Raw genomic sequence first — 16,695 nt, 5'->3', positions numbered from 1 at the left:
TGCCCCTTTTTGAGATGGTGGCTTCTTGATGATCACACCTTCCTTACATAAATAATCTACTAATTTTTCTTTTAGTCCCAGCGCGTTGTGTAGTGCCTCAGTTCCCAGGCTGTGTCACAGTTGACTGAGATGTGTGTCCCACTCCTCTCTGGACTCCAGGCTCCTTACTCGTCCTGTGGCTACACTGATGGAATGCCTGCTGTGGGCTGTGCGCTGGGTTCACGCGTCACGTGCGTTTCCTCCAGTCCTCCCAGGGTTAAGTGGAATTTGCCTCGTATCCAGCTAAGAAAATAGAAACGCGGAGGTTACAAAGGACAGGTGGGGACCTGGAGCTTGAAATCAGATCCGTTTGAAAAGTGCCTGTGCTCTGATTACTGGCTTCTTTGTGCCCCCAGGACCCTGCTCACAGGGTCTGCCTGCCATTGTTCGTATCTCCAAAGCTAAGCAAGTGCCTGGCACCAAAAAAAAAAAAAAAAAAAAACCTCCACAAATGGCAGAACAAACAGACTAAGGAAAAATTCGTGTTTGAAATTCCTTGGGAGGAAATTTACATATTTAATTTAATTTGTTTTGTTTTTGTAATCCTTGCGTGGTAACTGGATTTCATTTGTCATGCTTCCGTATTGAATTTGGATTGTGGAAGTAGCCTTCTACTTAAATTAATGTTCTCAGGATTGGTAATACATGTGGACACCCTGAAAAAGCAGTAACAGTCACTTCCTTTTCCTAAATTAGTGACTGCCACCCAATGGCTTGAATGGTGGTTGGGGGCCAGTTATATGGTAACACTACAGTTTTCAACGTGTGGCCTGCAGACCCGTAGGAGGTTCCTCAGTAGCCTTTCAATGGGCCGACAAGATCAAAACTACTTTTATTATGACACTGAGATGTTATTTTCTTTTTGAATTCTGCTGATATTCATACTGATGGTTCCAGAGTTATAGGGTAAAACTGCTGAAGCCTGGGATCAGACTGGGTTGCACGCACAGTTTAAATTAAGAAAAAAGAATTAGTCAAACCAAGAGTGTCGTTTATGAAAGTTTTACATCTTAGACCGAGTACACACTAAAATGGATGCAATGAACCTGCCTGCTCCATCAAGGAAAACAACTGATACTTGTTGTCAAAGACAAAATTTGAACTTTCAAATAAAAATAAGAATTTTGGAAAATTTGTATTCACTCTGGTGAACTTGATGGCTTCCCAACATTTACGACTTTTCTGATGAGATCCATAGTCATATTTAAAAATGTAATTTTTTTTTATACTGTGCAAGATAAAGTAATGGGTTTTTAATGTAACAGTATGAAAAGTTCATTGAGGGATTCAGACTCCACACTGCAGGTTTCTAACCTTTAGAAACCACTGCTTGTCAAGTTTTGATTTAGTGTCAAAGAAAAATGGCCAGTTATCTGAAGAGCCTATTAAAATATTCTTACCTTTCCCAGCCATGTGTTTATGTGAGGCTGGATTTTCTTCATGTATTTCAACCAAAAGTTGAAGTGCAAATCATGACAAATTGAATTTAGAAGCAGATATAAGAATCTAGGTATTTTCCATTAAGCCATACATTAAGTATTGCAAAATGCAAATCAGTATTACCTTTCTCACTAATTTTTGTTTTTTAAAATGTAGGTATGTCCAATTTAAAAAAGATGTATGTTAATATAAAATAACCTTATATTATTTTTAAAGCAGGTACTAAATATTTTAAAGCTTTCTCAGTTTACATTTCCGATATAGAAAATATTGATAGCTATAACCTACAGAAACAAAAGCTCTTTGAGACCCTCAATAAATCTTGAGTGGAAAAGGGGTCTCTGAGATGAAAAAGTTTGAGAGCCACTATAGTGAAAGATATAAAAGAGGCTGTTATACCCAAGTGAATTAAGATTAATCAGAAAATATAGGATAAGAGAAAAATAAACCATTTTCAGTGCTGTCAAATTAAAGTGTTGGTTTTTAATGTTAATAAGACTTCTTATAACTTGCTTGTTGTTTGACTATAAAGAGGAATGGAAACTATTGATATTAGAAACTTTTTATTTTTGCTTATAAAATTTTCCATTTTACACAGAGGATGATTTTAATAAATGCTTTCAGTGACTGGGTCCTTCAGTCACTAATTCCCAAATAACGAGGTCTGGGTTTGCAAATGTTTAGAGTGTAGTGGCAGGTATGAGATGTGCAGATTTAGAAACAATTTCTATGAGATTAGATATCAGTTTATTAAATTAAGATTTGCAGAATTAGAATTACAGTTGAGCTCTCCTATGAGTATGATGAAAGACATCACTCCTTCAGTATAATTGTTAGCAGTACTTAACCTTTATGAAGAAATTCAGTCCTAACTATGTTAGAATAAGTGAGAAAAGGCAGTTTGAATTAGGTTTACACTCTGCTGCAATTTGAAATCTCATTGGCTTCCTCTAAAGGCTTAGAAAGTGTGAATTACACTTTGACTCTCTGTGCTTGAATGTTAGTCGGTGTTTCCAGTGGGTGTCTCTTAAGCAGGCTTAACCTTCCCTTTAAAATGTCTTTCATATTAGCAATTTGCTGCACCAATTTTCATTTTCGTGTAAATTCAGTACATCTCAACAGAGGTCCTACCCACACATCTCCTTTCTTCTCCCTATTTCCTCTTTCTCAAAGTACCTGCGTCTCCAGGTTATCACCAGCAGGATGACTTAGTTTGTTCATATGTTTAATCGCTCCATGTCCAACCTGGGCTCAGTCAGGCTGGAGCAGCTCAGGAGTTTGCTGTGGGTGAAACATTGAGTCTACCTGATTATCTGCACTCGATGCCCAAGCTGTGGCCCAACTCTTTGCTGTGCAGTGGTCCTTCCACTGCCTTCAGAGCAGAAAACTGACTGGCCTCCCCAGGACTCGGACGCCAGAACACACATGAACAGAGCCACAGTAGCGTCCGACCTGAACTTCTTGGAAACAGCAGACGACTGTTGGTGCCCAGGTAAACGGACACCTGAGTGCCGCATAATGACAGATCTTCACAAAGCAATGATGCTGCTTCACTTCAGGTGCCCTTGGCTTCCACGCACAGACATAGTGGAAAGGACACAGATTCCAGAGTCCAGCAGATCCGGCATTGATGAGCTGTGTCACGATGCAGAAATCACTCTGCCTATCCATGACTCAGTTTCTTTATGTGTAAAGTGGGAATTATCAAATGTACTTCCCAGGAATTAATACCAAGTGTGTGCTTATGCCTGGTATATTCACTAACTGCTTGACTACTTTCAAAACGCAACTTGGTTTCTTACACACAAACTCACATATACCTACGCACACACACACACCACACACACACACTGAAAGGCTTATTATCGATGTGTAATAAGAAGGTTAAATTATGATACACCCAGTGAAGAGGATATGTTGTCATTAATAATCTGTGAGAAAGCATCTCACCACCTCCTTGTCACCTTAGTTGAATTACTTGCACTAGTAGTATATACTACTATACTAAGACCCCCTGGAGAAGGAAATGGCAACCCACTCCAGTATTCTTGCCTGGGAAATCCCGTGGACAGATGAGTCTGGCAGGCTACAGTCCATGGGATTGAAAAGAGATGGACACGACTGAGCAACTAACACTAAACTAAAAACTAGTAGCTTAAATTTGAATCCCCAATTAAAGTGTCTCAGAAAAAATATAGTTTGATGCAGCATTGAAATTGTTATTATGATTGAGGAGGAGTATGGAACCAGATTTGTGGTTAGTGAGGCCAACATTTTGCACTGGCAGAAAACCATACTTCTTATTTTCCTTTTAAAATAACGATCAGATGCTTTGTGGGCTCTAAGAAAGGAAGATGTCCACCCACAAGTAGACAGAGCTGTGCTTTGTTTCAGAATTGAGATCCATGCAGATGGGTTGCCAGTGATAATGGCAGACAGTGCAGCTAATTTAAGATAAAATGTTAGCTGCTTTGGAATTGATCAGAGAGTCCCGAAAGCTGGAAGAGGTGGGTGTGATTCAGTCATGCATCCTAAAAGACAGAAACCCAAGCATAACTCTCAGCTCGCTTTCAAAAGAAGTTTGATTCCAGCCCCATGTAGTAGTTTTGTTGCTGCTGTTGTTCAGTTGCTCAGTTGTGTCCAACTCTTGTGACCCCATGGACTGCAGCATTCCAGGCCTCCCTGTCCTTCACTGTCTCCCAGAGTTGGCTCAAACCTATGTCCATTGAGTCAGTGATGCCATCCAACCATCGCATCCTCTGTCATATCCTTCTCCCCCTGCCTCCAGTCTTTCCCAGCATCAGGGTCTTTTCCAGTGAGTCAGCTTTTCGAATCAGGTGGCCAAACTATTGGAGCTTCAGCTTTAGCATCAGTCCTCCCAATGAATATTCAGGATTGATTTCCTTTAGGATTGACTGGTTTAATCTCCTTGCAGTCCAAGGGACCATCAAGAGTCTTCTCCAACACCTCAGTTCAAAAGCATCAATTCTTCAATGCTCAACCTTCTTAAGTAGAATAGTTGACTTAAGTAGTGGTAGTTTACTTAAGAGAATAAAAAATGCAGTGAAAGTAATATTTTTGGAGGGGCCTCAAGATTCTACTCTGTCTTAACAGTGCCCAAAAGTGTCAAGCTTGGCGACACTGGTTAAGAAAGCCACACATTACTAACATGTTACTTATAAACCTTACAGTCAAAAACTATTCAGAAGAATCATTAGGATAATGAAGGCTTATTCTCAAACTTTATTTGGAATAATAAAGAAGAAAATAGTATGAAAAATGAGATTGTATGGATCTGTATCCTGTTATTAAAAGAAATAAATTCTTAATATACATTTAATTACAATGCTTCTTCTTTTTTCTCTCAAATCAATTAGTGGCATGTTAGCAATCAGGATATATTCCAAGTTACTCTATGGCTATTGATGTTTTATTTTTTAAAATTTTTGGAATTATCATCCAGTATAAAAATTAACAGTATACTCATAGTCATTCAACTTTCTTAACCTACTTTTTTGGAGGAAGAAAAAGCAAGACTAGTTTTACTAGCTGGAGTAGATGTGAGAAGATATTATAAAACAGAAATGGAAAGGAGTTATCTGGAAAAAAAGGCAGCCTTTAGAAGATGCTTTTATCTTGGTAGGAACAAAATCACATTTGTTGGACAAAATGACAGGCACTATAAATAAAACAACTGGACTTTATTTAGGGATAAGAAATCGGGTGCACATGTAAACTGGCCAAATGGACCCCCTCTGGAGTTCCAGCCTGTTTCTAATTGGATTGTGCGTGATTTAGGCTAGAATTGTAGACTCGAGTCTATCATTTGCGACCAAATGTCTCTGTTGCTATTCATGGAAAAGGATGTTAGCAAAATGGAATAATATGCTTCCCACATGTTTTAAACTGTTATCAGTAAGAAAAGGGCCTTTCAGTTCAAGATTTTCATTTCATTCTACTTCTATCTCATCTCACAATGGTGTTCAACTCTGAAATTACATGAACAATAGGAAATGCTGGAATGATGTAGTGGAAGGAAGATTAACAAGAAACACCACCATATTCAGAGGTACTTCTGGGACTAAAATGTAATAGATTATCTTTGGTAGACTGTGACTCTCTTATTGTCTTCACCAGGGTCTGGTTTTTTTTTGTTTTTTTTTTTTTTGAAAAATCATCTCTGGCTAGCAGGTTCTGATATTTCACGTAGAGGGATGGGGGGGAATGGTAGTTAGTAACCTTGCACATCCAACCCATTTTGGTTTGATTTCATGAGAACGGTATCTGGAGCTTGTTAGCACTTGCTGCCTTGACTGCAGTCTTGTATCGCTTCCTTCCTGTTTTCCCAGCCCCATGACCTAAACTTCTTTGTCAGCCTTCCCCAGGGAGCAAGGATCCTATCCGGTAACATTTGTTTATGCAGCAGTCCAATGTATATAGCAGATTCTCAACAGTTTATTTTCTTTAATTTGTGAGATGAAGAGTGATTTCATCCCGTACGCCTAGAGGAACTGCTGTACATGGGGTCCTGTAACTACCACTGGGCCAGCTATGATTGTCAGCCTAGACAGTTTGTTGACTAATTTTTCTCAAGGAATTTACTGAAAGCCGGTGGAGGGAGACCTTAAGGGATTCACACAAAATCTTGCCAGGCTCTCTCAGGAATTTGGGTTCTTATAGAAATAGTTTAATCATTTGCTTTAGCGTTGAATATACACATCACCAGTGAATCATTCGGCAAATACTCACTGATCTCTACTTTGCTCCTAGAAAGCCGAGGGAGCAGACATGAGTAAGAGGCAGACTTTAGGGTCTGGTGTGGGATGGCAGACACACAGCAGATAAACGACAGCGCTGTAGGGTAGGGGCTGTAGTGGAAATGCGAATACATAGGTAGAGGAGGAATTCTTTTTCCTTGAGAACTTTATGGAAGGCTTCACGAAGATGTGGCATTTGAGCTGATTCTTGAAAATTCAATCAGTGGAGGGAGAGTGGGAAGGAGTTTGGGTGGGGGCGTGGGTTGTGCAGAGACCAGGAATCCTAATGAGAGTTGTCTGAGGGTCCCAGTGGCCGCTGGGCCTTACAGAACCAGGGCAGTGGTGCAAGTTGAGAGTGGAAACAATACTCTGCCTGACAGTCACTTTATTTAAAAGAGTCTGAATCCCCTGAGAACAGAAGGCAGAACAGGACAGCCTGGAAAGTGGGAGCAGCAGCTGAAGGTGCTTTTCGCCCTTCACCTCAGTCCCACCACGGACACTTTTCTTTTTGTTAACCTGGAACTCTTCAGGATATCTAGGCGGAATCTAAATTGGGAATTCCTTTAACCTCGTGGAAGAATCCATCTGACAGCTCTTCCTCTCCTGCTTCCCATCCTGGACCATTTGGCTCAGTGGTTGCTAACAAAGCCAAGGTCAGGGATCCATCCATTCTTTGCTGCATGGGGCTGTTTGATTCTGCTCCCTGCCGCAGTTACAGGCTGAGATACAAAGCCACTGTGCCCCCCAGAGCTGCTGCTAACCAGAAGCCTGGGGGAAGCAGACACATGTGGTCCACCTGCACCGCCCAGCATCCACCCCATTCATGCAGGCACAGCTGACTTCACTGTTACAGCCGTCCCCAGGAAAAGCCTGAGAAGAAAAGAACCGAAGTGGCACTATCAGATAGGGTATGTGTCTGCTTATTTCTAGACCCAGTTTTCCAGGGAGTAAGTTGATTATCTGGTTATAGTCATAAACCCTTCAAGGATCTTAGTCATTTGGACCTTCATAGACCCTTGGCAATATGTGAAACTCCCTCTCCCTGTGAGAGTAGAGATTCAGGGTACACCCTTCCCATCCACCCTCATTCTAATTTAATGTCTACATGACAAAAGCAAGAGAAGCTTGTTAAATTTTCCAAGCAGTTCCAAAGACTTTAGAAGGAAGAGTGAGATCTTCCCACAAGCCCTGTGTCTTTCTCAATTTCTTATATGCATCCACAAACATTGTACGTGCTCCATTTGTTTTTTACTAAAAAAAAGTGCTATGCTCCATGTGTTATTCAGCAGCTTCATTTTTTTCCCCACTCAAAAAATATTTTGGACATGTCTCCTTACAGCAATGAAAACTTGAGCAGAAGTCCCGATTTTTCTTATTCTCTTTGGCAAAGGTGAATTGTTGGAAGAGTTACCAGATTTAGCACATTAAAATACCAGCCACCCAGTTCGATTGGAATTTCCAGTGAACAGTGTATACTTTTTCAGTGTCTGTCCCATGTCATCTTTGGGACATAGTGATATGTCCCTATCGCTATGAAAAAGTATGTTGTTTATCTAAAAATCAGATTTAACTGGGCAGCCTATGTTTTATTTGGCAGTTCTACACTTGTTAAATAGTTGGTTGATTTGTTGTCATTGTTCTGTGTAAGACTTTTCATGCACAAAAACTCCAGACCAGAAAAAGGCCCCGTTTTGTGGTCTGGAAAGGGTGGTCTCTGGTCAGTGTTCACACACCTGACGAATGTGCTGGGTGGAGGGCCAGCTCAGCCGGGTGCCCAGGACTCATTAACTGCCTCCATTGGAGGCAACTGGCCTGTCCCACTGCTTTGTCCTAGGGGTTGAGACCTTGGCTCTTTCATCCCAGCCATTGTGTGAAGTCACCAGTGGCGGTTACCTGAAGTTATATGGGTGATGTTAATTGAATTTTTTTTTTTTAATGAATGCCAGTATTCGTATGAATTTGCAATGCAAACAGCCAGTCTTTCAGACAGTGCCTATTGTAATTAGAGCAAGCTTTTAAGATTCTTTGAAGTACTAAATGTTGATGAAATTCGAATCGGGGTGCCAATCTGCGCTATGAAGGGGCTCTTGGCAGTTGTCTTTTAAAATCTTCTATTTTGTAGATGTAAATATATGCCATAAACAGTGGGAAGTAACTTGGAGAGCAGGGGCTGAGTTTATGCCTATTATTCTTATTTAAAACAGCTGTGGCGGGAGAGCTACAGCTGCCGTCCTGTGTCGTCGGGCAGGGGCACCAGGCAAAGTGAACACCCTCAAAGACGCCCTTCCCTTCGGGCAGCTTTCTCACTCCCCTCAAACTCAAGTCCAGTCTTGCTGGGGGGTCGTCCCTAGTTTATCCCAGCTTCCCGCACCCCAAGCTCCGAAGCCACTTGGGGTGGCTTCAGGGGTCGTAGCCAGGGAGCAGATGCTTACAAATGAGTCAGGCGAGAGGGTTGGGGAGCAGTCGTCAACCTCAAGACCCCCCTGCCCAGGCTGCTTGGGGAGTACTTCTGCCTGATGGCTCATGGCGGAGGGCAGAGCGATTGTCCTTTGGCGCCTTGGGGAGCAGCTGCAAAGCCCACGTGGTGCCCGGCGCGGCCGAGCCCTCACCATGTGGCAGGCCTGGATGGACGCCCATGACAGGGCCCGGCTCCCAGCGCCTCCTGCCAAGGAGCCAGATGCTGCCATTGGAAAAAATTGCTTCACAATTTGAAATCTTGGTCCTTTGATCATTGCTCGAAGAGGATGAAGAGGAGAGGTTCAAAGTGGTGGTTTGAAAATGCCAGCGTCTCCTCGCATCCATCAGTGCCTATTATACTGTCTCTTGTCAGGGACAGTCCTCTTGATGTTTTCATTTTTTTGCAACCAAGTAATTCTGCCCAGCTCTTCCAGGCCCTCCAGGGGGAAGGGAGAGACGGGTGAGAAGGGAGCCGTCTGCAGCCTGCTCTTTTCCTGACCCACTACCCCAACCTGCGCCCCTGCCTTCGGGCTGATCTGCTTCCTCTTTTTTCCTGCAGGCCTTTCCTTTCAGAGTCTAGTGACAAACGAGTTGTCCTCAGCCGAATGCTGCGCCCTTCCATTCTGCACTTGCAACCCTAATACTCACTTCCTGTCCTTCCGGCATCTGAAACTAGCTTTCCAGGGGCCTGCAGTTTTGCCGAGTTGACCCCCTGGTCCAGCCCTCCCTATGGTATGGATCCAGCAGAACTGGGTTAGATCTCATTTTTCTCACCCATGAAATGGGAAGAATCATTCTTTGAAGAATATTGCTTTTTTTGTTTTTCAATTTCAAAAACATGAAACCGTGGAACACAGATGTGAACAGACACGCTTGCTGAATGAGAGGTAATGGAGGAGAAACCAAGCCGCAGACTTGTCTGATAACTTACGTGTTTCAGCTGCAGAAGGAGCAAGTGTGAGAGAGGATTATTTAGGGAAGGATTTGGGGAAATGTGATGTTTCACTTTTTCGCTTCCTTGCTGTCTAGCGTAGTCTGCTTTCTCTGCTTGGCATTGCTGTTTTCCAGGACTTGTCCACAAGTAGATCCCCAATTCATTCCTCAGATGGTTGATTAATTATTGCCTTGTTTTTTTTTTGTTTTGTTTTTTTGCTTCCAGACAGAATTTTATGACATCTCTAATCATATCTTTGTGGGAAAGATGGTAATTTTGTACCTGAGCAGTTATGCCTAAAACCTAAGGCTTGTTATAAACTCACAAATCGAAAAAACTACTAATTTTTCTGTTTGAAAAAAGTCATTGCTGTGTTTGTGCTGCTCACTTGATAAGCATGGATAGGGACTCAGACTAACTCTGGGGGGAAAGCTTTTACCTTGTTTGTTGATTATCAGCCACCGTCTACTTCAGGTCCCACTCTGGAGATGTGGCTTGAGGCTCTGCTTCATCTCTGCTGGTCAGCGTTGAAGTCCATGGGTTGATAGGCATGGCCGTTTATGTGGCATGTTTCAGCATACAGATGAGTCTCGTGTGCGTTCTCTCTTCTCATCACCATGGTGGCCTTTGGAAGCAGGTCTTCTCTGAGTTTAGAGATGAGAACAATGAGATGCAAAGGAACGATGACCACTGTCCGTCAGGTATCTGCGATAAGATGACAGATGCAGAGTCAGAATTCTCGTCTTTGGACCAGGTGGAAGGGAGATCACATGGAGTTTACTAAAAATAAGCCTGGAACTTGGATCCTAGGAAGCTGATAGAACCTGAGCAACTTTATGGGTGAGAAGTGGGTGTGGAAGGTGAGATTAGGGGAGAAATAAAAGAGAATTGCAGGGTTGTCTTTCAGCACTGTTCTTAGGCCTGCATGCTTCCAGAGAGCGGAGCTCTAGGTGGAAGCTGCTGAGAAGCCACTGGCAACTTAACGGGAATGGTAGGCAGTGTTGTGTCCAAGTTCTTCTCATGGTGCTAGGGGACATATTCCAATACACGGAAAGCGAGGTGGGCGTTGCTAAGAGTAGGCAGGGAAGTATCTTGGGTTATGTGAGTTGGCCCAATGAAATCACAAGTTTCCTGAAGAGTAGCAGAGGGAGGCAAAAGACAAGGTCTAGAGAGCTGACAGCTGGCCACGTGAGGACTCAGCCTGGTGTTGCTGGTCTCTGAAGTGGGAGGGAAGGGACTGAGAGACAAGGACTGTGGAAACTGAAGGAGGCAAAGACTCGCCTTTCCCCAGAGTAGAGCCACCAGAAAGGGACAACTCCAAAACCTTGATCTCCGCCGAGTGAGGGACATACTGGATATCCCACCTACAGAAGTAGAGAATCATAAAGTGATGTTGTTTTTAAGTCACTAAATTTGGGGGTATTTGTTAAAGCAGCAATAGAAGACTAATACAACTCTCTAACACTGCCCAGAACATGGTAAGTATTTTATTAACTAATGATTTTCCCATATCTGAAGGTATTCAGCCAGAAGACAGTGTAAATCAAGGTACTGTAGGAAGGATTCCTGCATTAGGTGGTAGGAGAAAGAGCTGGTCTCTGATCCCAGTTCATATGGAGGGTTTTTTTTCTAGGGAAAAATGGGCAAAGATTCCTTAGAGGAGCCCGTTTGCATGGACTTGCCCCCTCCAGCCACATTTGCAAGGTTTATTTTGGTTTTTTGTAGAACATGGTCCATGACCAGTTAGGCAGGAGGAAACTTCCCCTGCTACCCTTCTTATGACTGGACTGAAAATAAAATCGACGCAAGACAAATTAACAGGAAGGAAAAGAGAAACAAATTTTTAATTCATGGCGTTGAGGTTCACATAGAAACCGGATCTAAGAAGTGGCCAAAGCAGGCATCTGTCATACTTTTTATCAGGAATTGACAGGACAAAGAAACATAAGTTTGGAGAAAATCTAAACAGAGTTTGGGCTTGGGGAAGTAAATTTTTAAAGTAACAAGATGTGTATACAGACTTCTCCACCCTAAATTATCCATCTCTGGTGGTAATCTCCTTCTACCTCCAGATGCAAGGAGGGCACCTTTCACTGAGAGACTTATTTCCTGCTTTGGGGGAGACAGAGGGGAGGGTCCACGTGTGCCTCTTCATTGGTTGTTTCTTAAGTAACTTTAATCCAAAATAATCAAAATGCCATTGGGCACATTTTGGGACAGTCTGCCCTGTGCCCCAACAGCTGTCTCACCTCCTAAGGACAGGATCTGGTTTGAATTTGGAATTTGCTGGGAAGGTAAGTTTGCTGGTTTTAGTTGTTTCTTGGACTTTTGTATTTATGTGCTTTTAGAAAATATCCTGATTTCAGATAAGAGCTGATTTGACAAAAATAGTTTGTATGTCTGGAAACAGCATACTTTTTTTTTTTCTTCTCTCATTTTCTTGCCTTCAAAACTATGTGGAATAGGTTTATCTTGAGTTTTCAGTTGGGAAAAAGGAGTGGAGAGGGTGGATAATGAACTCAGCACGAATCCTAGACTCATTACAGAGTTCACCTCCCCTGTTGTTGATTTAATGCTAGCATTCTTTCTTTGATATTACCTTTGCTCTGCAGGAGTTCAGTGACCACATTTCTTTCTGGGATAATTGTAATATTATCAGCTAAAGATAATTATCTTTCCCATCAATACCTCCTAGAAAATTCCCAAAGAACAGCTGTGATATGGTTGGATGACTGTGTAATTATTTTCCATGTTCAAAAGTAATTGAGACGCAGTGGTAATAACAGATTGCTTATTTAGTGTTAGTTGAGAAGTCTTTAAAAATGCAACCTGTTAAATATATGCTAATAATTATATGTGGAGTTTTCTCAAGCTGTTTTTTAAAAAAACAAGATAATTCAAAAACCATCTGTTCCTCTTACCTAAATGAAAGTTGAAAATGCACATATATCTCATAACCAGCAATTCTACTCCTAGGAACACCGGCAGTGTAGAGGTGGAGGAATGGGAGGTACAGACTGCTGGCTGTGAGTTAGGCTCAGGGATGCACGTACAACACAGGGGATATAGCCAAGATTTTGTAACAACTGAATGGAAAGTAACGCTTAAACATTGTATAGAAAGATAATGCCACTGAAGTGAATAAAGTGAAAAATGGAGCACTGGAAAAAAAAAGAAAACAGTGTACCTAGGGAGTTGAGGTGCCCTTCTTAAGAAACCTCCCTCCTGCTTGAAGCACTGACGCACGTTGAGGTTGACAGCTCCTTGCGCTCTCCTGTTGACTCCCCCGCCCACTGCTAATTTCCCCAGCTCCTTCCCACACTCCACCCATTACGCCACAAATACCAGACTGCTTTTGATTATTAATCAGTCCTTCATAACAACTTGATTACATCAGAATAATGGATTTAAATTGCAATATTAGTTAACAATGTATTTATGGTGAATTAATTCTCATTTTCAAAGCTGGGAATTTTTAAAAATTAAATGAAAACAAAAGTCAAAGTAGGGGCTTCCCTGGTGGCTCAGTGGTAAAGAATCTGCCTGCCAATGCAGGAGACATGGGTTTGATCCCTGGTTTGGGAAGACCCCACATGCTGGAGAGCAGCTGAGCCTATGTGCCACAACTGTTGAGCCTGTGGTCTAGAGCTTGGGAGCTGCAACTTCTGAAGCCCAAGCACTCTAGAGCCTATGTTCTGAAACAAGAGAAGCCACCACAATGAGAAGCCCACAAACTAAAATTGGGGAGTAGCCTCTGCTTGCCGAAATGAGAGAAAAGCCCATGCAGCAACAAAGGCCCAGCACAGCCAAAAATAAGTAAGAAGTGGAAAAAAGATTAAATTAAAAAAAAAAGTCAAAACAATTTCTAATGTACCTTTTCTGCTCTGCCTGTTAACTGCACTGTTGTTGGGAAGCAACAAATGTCCATCGATAGAGGATATGTTAAATTATATTGCATCTGTATAATGGAGTGGTATGCAGCCACCAAAAGTGTGGCTGTTCGATTTTTCAAAGGGCTTTTCTTTAAAAAACTGATACTCTGTATCAGTGTATGTATGTCTATGTGTGTGCTCACTCATGCTTTGGGACTCTGGGGACCGTATAGCCTGCCAGGCTTCTCTGTCCATGAAATTTTCCAGGCAAGAATACTGGACTGGGTTGCCATTTCCTACTTCAGGGGATCTTCCCAACCCAGGGATCAAACCCATGTCTCCTGCATTGCAGGTGGATTCTTCACCACTGATCTACCAGGGAAGCCCTATATCAGTACTATATGAGTTCTAAAAAGTAGTTATTGATTGATCAATTGATTTAAAGCCAGGCTTAGAAGAATGCTATGGTTTGTGCAGAAAAGAGGGAATGTGTATGCTTAAATATGTAAATGCTAAATATCTCTAAGAGGATACTTGAAAAACTGATAACTGGTCACCTTAGGAAAGTGGTAAGCACAGGGTAGAAATAAAATGTACCTCCTTTTTACAGTTTGATTTTTTTTTTTAATTTACTTTGGTGGCTCAGATGGTAAAGCGTCTGCCTGCAATGTGGGAGGCCCGGGTTCGATCCCTGGGTTGGGAAGATCTCCTGGAGAAGGAAATGGCAACCCACTCCAGTATTCTCGCCTGGAGAATCCCACGGACGGAGGAGCGTGCTATAGTCCACGGGGTTGCAAAAAGTCGGACACGACTGAGCTTCACTTCACTTCACTTATATATTTTTATCTTTGTTGTTGTTGCTGTGTGTGCTTTTTTTTTAAGCTAAAACTTGTTCGTACAAGTTACATCATAATAGTAAGAGCATCAGTCCCACAAAGAACATCACTGGTCGTCCCACTACCACAAAACACCTGAGCTGTTTCTCCCAGCTGTGTGTATTCTCAGGGGATGGCAGGACCAGCTCGAAGTTCTCAAAGACTTGCTGTTAGTTCACGGCAAGGGACACCTGCCTGGGAAGGCTGGATGACAGCTCAGTGTCAGAGCTCCTGGGATATGTTGGTACCTTTCTCCCCTGAAGGCTGGAGCCCTGGTAGTCCCAGGGCCCTCTCCAGCTTTGGGAAGCTCAGATACAGTTCTCGGGATGAGACCTCTGGTTTCCCACTGGACTGCTGTTTCATTGAGCCAAATGCTCCATTTCTCACCTTTGCATGTGAGAAAAAGGCACACCTAGGCATTTTTAATTATTTGCACTTTATGCCCCATAAAATTTCAAAAAACAAAATGTGAGGGCACATAAATTTATGGATAACATAAAACTGGACAAGTATCAGTGCAAGTAAAAGCAGAAATCCAGTAACAGGAGTTGGACACTGGTTGTTAGAAGTACCTAGGGTAAGTTAATTACTATAGTAGAGCACTTAATGTAGCTTTGAATTTCTTGGCACCTAAGAAAAGGAAATATAAAGTGTATGGTCCATTTTATTTGAAGCCAGAATATCCCAAGTTTTGCCTGAGGAAATGGACATTTTACTGATACTCAATTTAAGAAGGAAGTTGAAATGCAGATCCTTATTAAAAATACATGTAGGATGACTCAGGTCTTTATGGTAGTTAGTGCCTGTCAAGGTATTAACAATCAGTGAGTCGAAATGTGCCGGACCTCACAAAATATAGTCTCATTTTATGTCAGACTCACTGCTCTTTCTCTCTGCAGCCCAGGTGCTTCATTTGACCCTGCTTCCTGCTGCATCTCTGCGTTCACTCTCTTCTAGTGTCTCCAAGTTGTGATCAGGGGTGACTTTCTGGGTTGCAGATCTGATCCTAAACTATCACTGCCCCTATCCTGTGTAAGACCCCAGCCCGCTCCCACCCCTGCCTCTCCAGGCCCGTTCTCTCCTTGCTGTCTGTGTTCCAGCCGTTTTTGGCCATTCGCCCTTTTGCACACACTCTCACAGCATGCTCTGCCTGCCCACGCCAGCTCTTCTCTCTGGATCTGAGCTGCATCATCATCTGAAGCTTCCCTTCCCTCAAGGGCTCCCTCCCCACTGTTTGTTCTCATGTCTCTGTCCCCATCCCAGGAGCGCTTAGTTCTGTTGCAATGTCCTCCCTCCTAAATTGTCAGCTGCACGACCACAGGGACTGTCTCCTGCTCACTCATGGATCCCCAGCTCCACACCCATGCCCAGCGTGCAGGAAAGGGTCAGTGGATGCTCGAGGGAGGGGCTCTGCCCGCAGTGGTGGAGCCACCGCAGCAGCCTCCCAGCCTCCCTCTGCAGTGGACTTGATACCACGCTGAGACACCTCTTCTTGAAGCACATCTCTGATCACCTCATTGCCTGGTGGCGACACTTTCAAGGGGTCCGCAATTCCTACAGCATACAATTCACACCCCTCATTAAGCCCTCCCCAACCCAGGACCTTGCTGCATTTCCAAACTCCTTCCTCCCCATCTCCTTCGTCCTTGCAGTGTGGCTAAAATTAAGCACTCCAGGCTGCTCCATGTGCAATACTCCCTCAGCCCATCCCTGCATGTTCAAATCTTAACCATCCTGAAAGTAAATACCTTTAATTGAAAATAATGTTTCCATGGTCCGAACTCTGAGTGCCTTTGACATGGTACTTTCTATCTGCCACTGCTGCTGCTAAGTCGCTTCAGTCGTGTCCGACTCTGTGCGACCCCATAGACAGCAGCCCACCAGGCTCCCCCGTCCCTGGGATTCTCCAGGCAAGAACACTGGAGTGGGTTGCTATTTCCTTCTCCAATGCGTGAAAGTGAAAAGTGAAAGTAAAGTCGCTCAGTTGTGTCCGACTCTTCACGACCCCATGGACTGCAGCCTACCAGGCTCCTCCGTCCATGGGATTTTCCAGGCAAGAGTGGGTTTCCATTGCCTTCTATGACTTTATCTAAATTAGAGCTATTTTCTGTACATTTCTCTCATGTTGGCTTGTAGTCCTGTATCTACCATGAATCTCACATAGCAAATAGTCATAAGAATATGTTAAATGAGTGGGGCCTGGTATTAACTATTTTGCATCTTTCTAAGTCAGTCTTTAATAGGAACCATTTCCCCTCTGGGTACATAATTAGTAATGAAGTTTCTCTTTTTACATATATAACAAATGGCCAGTCAGCTAC

At 42.9% G+C, this 16,695-nt stretch overlaps 1 protein-coding gene across 13 annotated transcripts in view; it reads left to right on the top strand.

Annotated features, from left to right (window-relative positions):
• Positions 1-16,695, top strand: part of TEAD1 (TEA domain transcription factor 1) — a 273,908-nt gene that overhangs the window by 234,473 nt on the left and 22,740 nt on the right. The window contains exon 12 of one of the 13 annotated variants that reach the window (XM_055548600.1): positions 160-865. The exons of 11 other annotated variants lie outside the window; for them this stretch is intronic. In XM_055548600.1, the coding sequence (XP_055404575.1) occupies positions 160-294 (135 nt within the window). In that variant the 3' untranslated portion in view covers positions 295-865. Of the gene's footprint in view, positions 1-75; positions 866-16,695 lie in introns of those variants that run through there. One more of the 13 variants, XM_055548601.1, reaches the window with a different exon arrangement.

This window comes from Bubalus kerabau, chromosome 15 (assembly GCF_029407905.1).
Source record: "Bubalus kerabau isolate K-KA32 ecotype Philippines breed swamp buffalo chromosome 15, PCC_UOA_SB_1v2, whole genome shotgun sequence".
NCBI classification, from domain to species: Eukaryota; Metazoa; Chordata; class Mammalia; order Artiodactyla; family Bovidae; genus Bubalus; species Bubalus kerabau.
Note: the sequence above shows the minus strand (reverse complement) of the source record. Positions and strands in the feature narration are given on the sequence as shown.